The sequence below is a fragment of the Sinocyclocheilus grahami genome, unplaced genomic scaffold, assembly GCF_001515645.1.
Source record: "Sinocyclocheilus grahami isolate Dianchi unplaced genomic scaffold, SAMN03320097.WGS_v1.1 scaffold1685.1, whole genome shotgun sequence".
NCBI lineage: Eukaryota > Metazoa > Chordata > Actinopteri > Cypriniformes > Cyprinidae > Sinocyclocheilus > Sinocyclocheilus grahami.
In genome coordinates, this window is record NW_015506864.1 from 127,636 (window position 1) to 139,251 (window position 11,616).

General features: G+C 39.4%; 1 protein-coding gene across 1 annotated transcript; it reads right to left on the bottom strand.

Annotated features, from left to right (window-relative positions):
• Positions 1 to 514: 514 nt before the first annotated feature.
• LOC107572032 (uncharacterized) lies at positions 515 to 10,501 on the bottom strand. Its single transcript, XM_016258434.1, has 2 exons — positions 10,390 to 10,501; positions 515 to 5,839 (listed from the first exon to the last, which is right to left on the bottom strand). Exon 2 carries the CDS (start codon positions 5,777 to 5,779, stop codon positions 656 to 658), a length of 5,124 nt encoding a protein of 1,707 aa, XP_016113920.1. The 5' UTR covers positions 5,780 to 5,839; positions 10,390 to 10,501; the 3' UTR covers positions 515 to 655.
• Between the last annotated feature and the right edge of the window lie 1,115 nt (positions 10,502 to 11,616).

Below are 11,616 nucleotides of genomic sequence, written 5' to 3' on the forward strand. Positions count from 1 at the left end.
TAAATTTAAAACAAATTAAATGAATTATTAAATGAATAATCTTACACATCATAATTGTATGATAAAGTGATTAAAGTAAGAGTGACTTGAACTTGTGGTAAATGTTTTAAGACATGAATGTTTCTGCAGTAGAACCAAAGAAGCTTGAAACACAAACACAAGTGGTTTACAAAATGTATTAAGTGACACAACAGCCTTTCCAGTAAACTTTCCAGTCATGTATTTGTAAATACAATATATATACAATACAATATATATATATATATTTATATTTCACATTATGCAACAACATTCAGAAGTACTTCAAATAGTAAAAAAAAAATAATAATAATAGTAATGCAACAACATTAGAAGTACTGTAAATAGTAACAAAAAATATTAAAACTATACTTACAAAGTAACATTGCAAAATGACTGCAATCAAAGACATGATTCAGTCACATACATTGTAGCATATTACAAACAATAATGCCTTAGAAAAATAAACTTTCTTTATTTAGCTCTCAATAATAATAATAATAATAATAAAAAAAAACATTCATGATGTTTTCAGTCATCAACAGAAATCTGTCATCACACATTACAGCTACAGCTATTATGTGTAAACATATTTAAGTAAACAATAAAAGCAACAATTAAGCAACTTCGACACAGGTTAGCCGCTTAGTGTTTTCCTAAGCTTTTGATGAAAAATGTGTTTTCTAAAGTGACTCTCTCTGTCACTACTAGATAATAGCTTGGCTCTGTGAGTCAAATGGCTTTTTAATGCACTCATATTTGACTTTAAGAGGTCCTGAGGTTTCTGTGGTTTTTTTTCCTGTGGTGACCTGGGATGACAAGTCTTCTTTGTTTTAGGTATAAAGGTGCTACTCCACTGGTTGAGAACTTTTTGTTTAGCAGAAAGCATATCGGTATTGTCTTTGCAATCAGAGACCGTTAATGTAGCAGGAGCTGAAAAACACCATTCTGGGGCATAGTACTGTTTTTCTGTTTTGGACCCATATAAGTCAAATCTCACTTTCTTTGGCTCGGTTCTTTTTATTTTATTCACTGACAGAATACCATGCAGCTCCGGTTTATTTTCTGACTCCTGGGATGGTGTGTCATTTGATTGATCAGACACTTTCTCTGTCACTTTCTGTAGGTTTTCTCTATGGATCGTTGAGGTTCTGTCAGGATTATCTTGTCTTTCTTGTCTGTGTTCTTTGAATTTTTTCACCTTACTGCAGTTCTGACTCTCGCCACTACGGCGTTTGTTTGCACAAGGTAGTTTTTTCTTTTGTGGCCAGTTTATTTTAACCACAATATCTGGAGCGAAAAGCACAGAATCATCAGAACCAGTACTAATGTTACCAGATTTTAGCTTATGCTTGGAAAACGCAGTTTTCTTTGGAAATGGTTTTCTGCATTGCTTGAGAGATTGGGACTTGGGTACTCTAATTTTCTTAGTTTTTTCATTTTTCTGCTTATTCGGTTGAATCTTGGTTATCTCCCTCTCAGCTGACCCCTGAATTTCAGACACTGTCTTAGTCACGGATTTTACCATACTGTCACTTTTTGGTCCTGTCAGTCCTTTATCTGCAATGCAGTCCTCTGCTGAAGCAACAGTTGGCTCCTTGACTTCTAGTTTAAGACATTGTGGGCTACGATTTTGTCCTAGTTCTGATTCTCCCATACAGCCACTTTTTTTAACTATCTGTCCTTCATCTGCAATGCATGTCTTTGGTAAAACAAAATCTGGCTCCTTGACTTTCAGTTCAAGAGATGGTGAACTACGATTTTGTCCCATTTCTGATTTTGCCATACTGTTTCTCTTTGGGCTTCTCAGTCCTTCATCTGCAATGCATTCTTCTGGAGAAGAAACTTTTGGCATCTCGACTTGCAGTTCAAAAGATGGCGGACTACAATTTTGTCTCAGTTCTGATTGTATCATACTGTCACTTTTTTGTCCTTGTCCTGCAATGCATTGTTTGGTTGAAGCAACAGTTGGCTCTAGTTTATGAGATGGTTGACTACAGTTTTCTACCAGTTCTGATTTTACCATACAGTCTCTTTTTTGTCCTGCCAGTCCTTCTTCTGCAATGCATGTCTCCGGTAGAGCAACATTTGTCTTCTTGTCTTTTAGTTCAACAGGTGGCGGACTACAATTCTGTCCCTGTTCTGATTGTACCAAAAAGGCACTCTTTTGTCCTGCCAGTCCCTCATACGCAATGCATTCATCATTTAATGCAACAGTTGACTCCTTGACTTCTGTTTTAAGGGATGGTGGACTACAATTTTCTTCCGATTTAGATTTTACCAGACAATCACTTTTTTGTCCTTTCAGTCCTTCATACACAATGCATTCCTTTGTTGAAGCCAAATTTGGCTCATTAACTTCCAACTTAAGACAGGGCAGACTATAATTTTGACCCAATTTTTTGGGTTTAGCAGCATATGGCTCCTCTTCTAGCTCAAAAAGTGGTGCCTGTTCCCAACACTCTGGGCAAAAAAGATCAGCATCACTGTCTGTCTTTGTCCCATTAGTGGAACTTGATTTTGCATTTTCTGCATCACAGCGAAAGCAAGTATATGCTTTGATGTGCTTATGGTTAGGCTGACTGTGAGCATCAAAGCACGCTACAAGATCTAGGTGCTCAAAGTTGGATTGAGATTTGGTTTTGATGTTACATTCAGGTTCCTTTTCGAACTGTTGGAAAAATGTTTTAGCATCTTCTGATGATAGCATCGTGATTCCCATAAACAAGGAATCATCGCTTGAATTTTCATCAGCAGAAACATCTTCCCCCGCACATATGTCTGAGGAGTTGCTTGGAGTGTCCATGTTGCCTGGATTCTCATTATCAGAGATGTCTCCCACCTGCCAGATGTTTGAGGAATTAAGAAGAACCTCATTATTTCCAGAATTTTCATCATCAGAAATATCATCTACCAGCCAGGTGTCTGAGGTGTTCTTAAGAGCCTCCTTATCGCCTGGATTTTCATCATCAGAAATTTCTTCTACCAGCCAGGTTTCTGAGGAGTTATTCAGAGCTTCTTTACTGACTGGATTTTTATCATCAGAAACATCTTCCACCTGCCATGTATCCATGGAGGTACAACGAGTCTCTGTAGAGAAAGACACCTCAGAGTTTTTAACACCATCTGAAACACTGTCTCCAAGGCTCAGAGACGGTGAATCTGATACATTATCACGTGTTTGTTCGTGATCTTGTCTGAATACTTCTTTTGCATTGCCGAGGTCTGCAGGTTTCTCTGTAGACCTTTCAGCTAAAGGTGAGATGTCTGAGGGTTCTGTATTAAAATTTTGGTTTTGATTGATGTCCTCTTGTTTCTTGAATGTCTCTTTCTCACTTTCTTTTCTGAGCACTACATATGAAAGCCCATGGTTTTCCGCAGTCACTTCCTCACTGTAATTTCCTGCCTTTTGTATGAAAAGATCTGTTGGACTGCTCGTGTGTGGATTCACACTTTTCTCCTCGGATGAAACCTCAGGCATGTCTGTGAGGGAATTCACACCTAAACTGGCTGAAGCGACAACAGTGTTATCTGAAAAAGTCTGTGGTGTTGCCTTGAACACAGTTGCATCATCCAACTGTGGCTCTGAAAGCACCTTTTCAATATCAGCTGGCTGGCCATCGACATTTAACCAAGAAGACCTGAACTCCTCTGACGATGAATACATCTCTTTTTTGAGAATGTCGCAATGAGCTAGCTTCTTCAGGTTTTCAGTTTCGATGCCTTTAAATACCACAGACCCGTAATCCTTTGCATATAATATGGATAAGTGCAGCACCTCGCCAAATGATTTCAAAGGCTCCAACATATTGGAAGCTTTCCCATTCCAGTAGAGTTTCACGATCCTTTCTAAAACGCTCTCAGAATACTCAGGATATCCGGCCGATAACTCTGTCATCTCTAAAGACTTTGCTAAGTCCATCAGTTTCTCCAGTGTGTGGTCAATCACTGGCACACTGGACAAGTCAAATGAAGGATCACTTGAATCACAGTCACTTTGCTGCACATCATTTTGACATTCAACCCGGCTAGCAGAGCATGCATCGGGGTTTGCGATGTTGCTTTCAGTCATGTTTTCAAGGCTTTTGTTGTCCTGTTCAGCCATTTGTGAGGAGGATTCAGACAGCTTGTCATTTACAGTTTTTTGTTCATTAGACTCTTCAACAAGTGACCAAACGCAATCAATCTTTAACGGTGGACTTTCAGCTTTTTTGGGGCTGGTATCAGCTGTCGGTGTAGCGTTTATGATCTGTTGGGAAATGGGTGGAACGATGGCTATGGCCTTGTGAATTTGCTGAGCAGCTTTCTGTAGTGCAAACACCACTTCAAGACAGTCTGCTGGGTCCGTACTGTACTGTATGTTGTGTTGGCTCGTTCCTTTACGTCTGTTCTCATCATTACTTGTCTGATGGGTACCAGTTTGGGCATATTGCACCCCAAAATCAATTTTGTCTTTGGACACTATTGTTACTTTGTTCCAACAGTCTCTCTGAATCACAGCATACTTCATTCTTTTGCTGGGCGGTTCAACTGTACACTGTGCTCTTGGTTCCTTTGAGTGATTGTCAGTCCTTCTGGTTGCACAAATCTCAGACGGTTCTGGACGAGTGTTCTGATGTGCAGTTCTTTCATCTGATTGTTCATTATCATTTGAACACAGTAATCTATATATTATTGAGTCAGCATAAGATGACATGTTAAAATCAGTTTTAGAGTGGGACTGAAGCTGGGCTTTACTGGTCTGCATCGTTTGAGAGGTCTGATTAACATTGCATGTCCCATTGTTTGTGCCCTGAGACTGATGTCCAGCATCTTGATTATTCTGAGGCTGGGTCGCCGATACATCTGGACCTGCATTTGACCCAAGTTCTGGCCGATTCTGGTCAACAGGACTTTGGTTTAAATTATTGGAAGGCAATGAAACATTGCTCTGTGCTCCAGAAGGTGGTGTCGTAGAGTTGCACGAGGTACGATTGGCCTCAATTCTGCTCTGAGCTTGATTGTTAGGAATTTTTTGGGAGGCCTGAGAAGAGTATTGTGTGTGGCATCTTCGTGTTTTGCCTGAATATTGTCTAGAGAGCTCTTCTTGTTGTTGTTGTTGATGGTGATGATGAGCAGCCATTTTAGGGGCTTGAAATTGTTGCTGATTTTTCATGGAACAAGAGCTGCCATTGTTGGAAATGTGGGAACTCCAACCCCTGCTGTTACCCACAGAGCTGCCATGGTCTGACTGTGGAGACCAATACATTGGAGCTTGACTATAGCCTGTGTTTCTGTAGTTCTGTGGGGAGGAATCATGCCATTGCACGAATTGGGGATGATGCCTATATGCGTTGGGGTTGTCAGGTGGGTAGTGCTGCTGTGTGTGGTTGGCTGTATATCGGTGCTGGGGATGGATCTGGTTTGTCTGTTTCAACCAATCATATCCATTTGAGTTTGGTTGAAAAGTAGAAGAGTCCGCACTGCCTGAGCAAGCGTTCCACTGATTTGCAGCCTCTTGTTGACCATTGGAATATCTTGTCTGTAATGTGGTTTGCATTTGCGGGATGAGCTGTACCTGGAATGCACTGGGTTGATCATTTCTGACAGCATGGTAATTGGGTGGGAAGTGTTCTTGGTACTGAGGTGGAAGTCGTTCTTGGTACTGAGGTGGAGACCGTTCTTGGTAATGAGGTGGAAGTCGTTCTTGGTATCGTGGTGGAGGCCGATCTTGGTACCTTTGCGAAGGATGCTGATTTGAACTCCATGTGTATCCCTGCATGGTAAAGGCTCCTCAGTGGCTGCTGCCGTTGCTCTTATGTGGAGTTATTCAATAAGAGTTCTAAAAATAAATAAATACAGAAATTAGGTCATATAACACTCGAAAATCTAAGAAAGAACATTTAAGTCAGTGGTTCTCAAACTGGGGTACATGAGGTGACAGAGGGAGTACGCAAACAAAATGCTGAGCTTTGGCATTCATTTAATTCTACCCCAACTTAAGTAACATTAAAACCGAGCATGTATTTCTGACAAGCAAAATGCCGCTTCTAGTATAAAAACAGGAAAATGGCAGTGCTGCAAACGGTTAAATTACATCAAATTACCTCATCTTTTGCGGTCAAAACTGACTGCATCCACACAAGCAGCGTGCGTATGGATGCCCTCAGATTATGATGCTTTAGCAAATCGCGCTGCTGTTCATTGTATCTTCAAAGTAGATTTGTAGCACTTACAATATGCATGAAGAACAAATATTGACATGGACTGTACACAGAGATCGATTTAAGAAACTCTTCAATACAGAAATACCCTGTGCGAGTTGTTTTTCATGTTTAAAATATGAGCAAGAATGCAATTTTCCCTGAATATCCAAATGATTGCAACTGTGACATTTATTATACATGACATTTCAACAAAAAAGGTAATATTAAGTGAATATTTTACATTTTAAATCTAGCCTTCATTTTAAACACAATATTGTCAATTATTGTTTGTTATATTTTACAACGAAATAATAATAGTCCAACGAATCCACGACTGAACCGTGTGCGTCTCCAAGCAACAGCGGTGTTTCGTTAATGAAAGAATCTGCAGTTTTGAACGATTTGGAGAGTCATAAATAACCCATTCACAACTACAGCCATTTGCTTCGTTACTGAATGAATGAATGACGCGACGCTTTGCTCATTAATGCCCCATTCACACGGGGCGTCGACGTCAACGCCTCATTTACTTTCAATGGAGTGACATCAAGCATTGCCGAACTGAATTGTGGGTCCGTTGCGTCGCGATGGGTTCGTTGCTCACGGCAGAAGTTGAAAACTTTTCAACTTTTCAAGCGTCAACGCAGGCGTCAGCCAATCAGATCACCTTATGCAAATACCCTGGTTCAGACGCTAGCCAATCGCGATCATGCAACACCAGAAAACAAATGTGATTGGCTGTTGTCACTATGACGGTCGCGTCAGCACCAAGCTTCAGAAACGCCCTCCATCAAGCGTCGATGCCGACGCCCTGTGTGAATGTACCATAAGACAGTGACTTGCAGCCACCTACTGGCGATTTTAGTTTTAAACCTTAAAGTATCACTTTGTTTTGCCACCATTTATTGCTTTATTTATTATATTAATAATACACTTAATGGCATGTTAAGAATATTACATAAAACATGATATACAATTAATTAGGCTAGAAAAAACTTTGCCTCCCTAAAAGTAAAAAATGCACATGTAAATCAATTTAAGGGGGCAAATATGGTCCCTTAATGGAAAAGATGAGACTGCGGTCTAAGTGGGGGTACTCAGAAATGTTTTTAATGCACCAGAGGGTATGCTACTGTAAAAAGTTTGAAAACCACTGATGAATGAATGAATGATGCATTTATATAGCGCTTTATTGTGTATTGTTGTACACCCAAAGCGATTAACAATCATGTGGAGGGGGAGGGGTCTCTCCTCAACCACCACCAGTGTGCAGCATCCACTTGGATGATGCGACGGCAGCCACAGGACAACGGCGCCAGTGCGCTCACCACACAACTGCTACAGGTGGAGAGGAGAGAGAGTCATAGAGCCAATCAAGTGGTTAGGGATTATTAGGAGGCCATGATAGACAAGGGCCAGGGCGGCAATTTGGCCAGGAAACCAGGGTTACACCCCTACTCTTTACAAGAAGTGCCATGGGATTTTTAATGACCACAGAGTGTCAAGACCTCGGTTTAACGTCTCATCTGAAAGACGGTGCTTTTTGACAGTATAGTATCCCCGTCACTATACTGGGGCGTTAGGACCCACGCAGACCACAGGGTGAGCACCCCTTGCTGGCCGCACGAACACCTCTTCCAACAGCAACCTAGTTTTCCCAGGAGGTCAAGATGGTCCTCACTGCAGAACACAAGATCCAGGGGGCGAGGTTGGATCCAGATCCAACTCCTCCCACCTTACATATACCTAAACCTACCCGTCTTCGCCCCCTGATCCGTAAACCCACCCATCTCCACCCCTAAACCTAGCCTACCATCTCCACCCCCTAGATGTGGATCCAACCACGCCCCCTGGATCTTTGTTCTGCAGTGAGGAGCTACTGAGGAGGTCTCCCATCCAGGTACTAACCAGGCTCAACCCTGCTTAAGTCATTAAGTTAAATCAGTACACTGATTTAAGTCATATCAAGTCACATTTATTTCTATAGTGCTTTATACAAAACAGCTTCACAAGTGATAAACCAGAAAATACCAGAATCAATTACTAAGGATGAAGTGTCCTAGCGTAATATGCAGAGATGGATATGAATAAGGATGTCATAATTTTTGCATAATGATGACATTGTTGTATCCAAAATTGTTCACAATGTTTTATCTTTATCTAAACCTCTTTAATAGTTTAACTAATACTTCTAGGTTATTACATGACTTTATGTGACCTATATATATATATATATATATAATCCACAACAATCTATAAGATGCAGCATTGGCAGGTCACATTGACCCAGTCATAAGATGCATGATGATGCATGACACTTATATTATCTGATTAGAACAAGGGTATAAACAGCGTTTAGTTATCATGAGTGCTACACTTTCTGCTTTGTATCAAGGGGTCCTTTTGTTCATTGCTTTGGTGGCAAGATACTATATCTTCTTTTACTCATTTTTTTCTTGCAATTAATCTTATTGGTAATAAAATGGTGATTACAATTAATCACCTCTCCACAGTCAATAATTATCTTTGATTTATTAAAAGTTTGATTCTCATTTTACTCAAATGTAGCTTATTATTCATTTGTTATTTGTTATTAATTTCTTTATCTGACTGGATCTCTCAACGCATCACACTAAATTACACATTTCACTTTTAACAAACATATTTCAGTCAATGTATGCAATCTCAGTAGGTTTATTTAATGAAACGTTAAAATTAATGTTCACGTCACTCCACTTTGAACTTCATATCACATTTAAAAGTGCTCTGGTGTTTTTAATGTCCTGGCTAATCTTAAAAATATCACTAAAATAAATGTCACTAAATATCACTTAAAATAAATGACAGCCTTAGACTCATAAACAGCAAAAAGTTTAATAGTACAAAACAAAAATATTTACTATAGAATATAACAGGGGTGTCCAAACTCGGTCCTGGAGGGCCGGTGTCCTGCAGAGTTTAGCTCCAACCCTAATCAAACACACCTGAACCAGCTAATCAAGCTCTCCCGGCAGGTGTGTTGAGGCAAGTTGGAGCTAAACTCTGCAGGACACCGGCCCTCCAGGACCGAGTTTGGGCACCCCTGGTATATAAGTTGTTACTTTGTGCCCCTGTACATCGGAACTAGGCTAATTAAATTACACACAGCTGGTGCAATCAACCCCCCTCAAACACAGACATTCAATATTAAATTATTGTTATTAAATTAAATTAAAATTAAATTAACAAGTAACATCAAAGTAGCCTATTAAAACCTAACGAATAGCACGAATATTTTAAGAGGGATTATTATGATGATTAAAAAAAAAAACGAAATATGTTTGAATATATTTTAAAATGTAATTTATTTATTCCTGTATGATTTTTTAGCAGCCATTACTCCTTTCTTGAGTAGACTACATAACATGATGTCCAAAATAACATGGTATTGTCTTTACCTGCAGTACAAGATTTACATGAATAACGAACTTTTTTAATCGCTTACAGGATGTATTTGCAGGTTTGGTTTCAACAAACTGTAGGTGGTGCTCTTTACTTTCTCTGTGTTAAAAATATCCAATTCTACTCCTAAACAATTCGGAGCGTGAGTGAGTTGAACTGAATGATCAGATTGACCAAAAGAACCGACTCAAACGAGCGAATCCTGTTTCGTTTGATCTAAATAGCAGATTAAAAATGCGGAACACAAGACATGGTTACAACATTGGCATATTTCTCAGCTCATTTAATTAATAAGTAATTACATTTAAATTCATTCGTGCGACGGACAGCGCTGCCTGTAGGGGCGCCTCTGGGTTTTCTGGGCCCCCACAAATAGCTCCCCATCAGGAAAACTGCGTTCCGAACGCCCCTGGCCGTTTGCATCTAATAAACACATAACCTACTACTTTAAATGAACTATTCACTATAGAATAACTTACTGGTGATTCAAGTATGCGCTAGTAGCTAGGCTAACATAAAAACAAATAGCCAGTTAAAACGTCTTTTTGCAACTTGCAAAGGGAGTGAAATGAAGCGGGTGGGCAATATAAAAATGCATGAAGAACGATGCGAGAAATTTGAGCAGCGCACTAAAAACAACACATACTATGGATTATTAAAAAGACAAACAATTCCGCTTTTGAGCATCCTCTCTAAGTCACAGCTAAATTTTAATATTCTTAACTCCGTATAGCTCCGTACTCACAATTTACGATGCATCTCCACATCGACTCCGTGTCCAGACTTCTCCTGTTCAAAACGAAGGTTTAATCTACACGAGAATCCAGGGAACTCTTGGTTTTAACGCATTAAACTTGCAAAACGCGCATCCATTCCTGCCATCATAGTTTCAGGAGCGCGGATGAGACTCGAGTCGCTTCGCACTCTTCTCACATGCGCTTTCTTAGCAAAAAACTAACTGAAATTTGTTCTGCCAGGCATTGAAGCACAGGGGTGTGAAACCCACAACATCCTGCAGAGGTGCATTGACATCATCACAGCCCAAACACCATCTGACCTGACGATGCACCCACCATAATCTAAAGTTGGACACCAATGCTGTTTTTATTGTTGTTGCAATAGCAAAATGCATCACAAAGGATCCGCTGGTTTATATACTGCAATGACAATAAACTAATTATGAAACAATTAATGCTATATAAAGTGAATTTTCATGTCCACATCATATGTTAATATTTGAGATAAAATTCACAATTTATTAAAATGATCAGCATACTGAAACCATCTATAGTGTGATTTTGATGTATTCGGCTCGTACTAAAGTTTTTATAATGCAACACTCTGCATTATAGTATGGTTTTCAGTTTAAGATCTACAGAATGTAATACACTTGAAACAATGAAACAATGTCCTACACGTCTGCTGTAACTGTTTAGCGTATAATTTACTGCTTTCTCTTGGGCACTATGCACCAATGAGCTCAATTCTGATTTCCTGAGGAGCTCTTGTGATTTATTATGAAACGAGAGTTTAGTTCCTCTCAGCTCTTGTTCTCATGACATGAATGCAATACATTTCTCATACTCACTGTTTTTGCTGTACACTGAAAAAAAATGTTTCATTCATCCAATTAAAAAAAATTAGGGTAATGATTCACATCTATATTTTTTAACTTGAGCCAAAGAAAAATAAATAACTTGCCCTAAGGGCAAACTTTTATACAGTTCTTGGCCATAGATCTCAATGCAGGTGCTCCACCTCCTTTTTGGAATCTCCCCAATATTCCAGATTAAGGAGGTGTAATATCTCCTTGCAACATGAGTGCATAAACATTGAGTAAAAGTGAACTTTACTAACCTCACAATGTCCTAGATTTGCTTAAAGTGTTTCTAAAATGTTGTGCATGATTAATAATTAAAACTATTTGCGCTGCTGCAGAAGCTCCTGGAGGATATCACTCGGGAACTGTTTT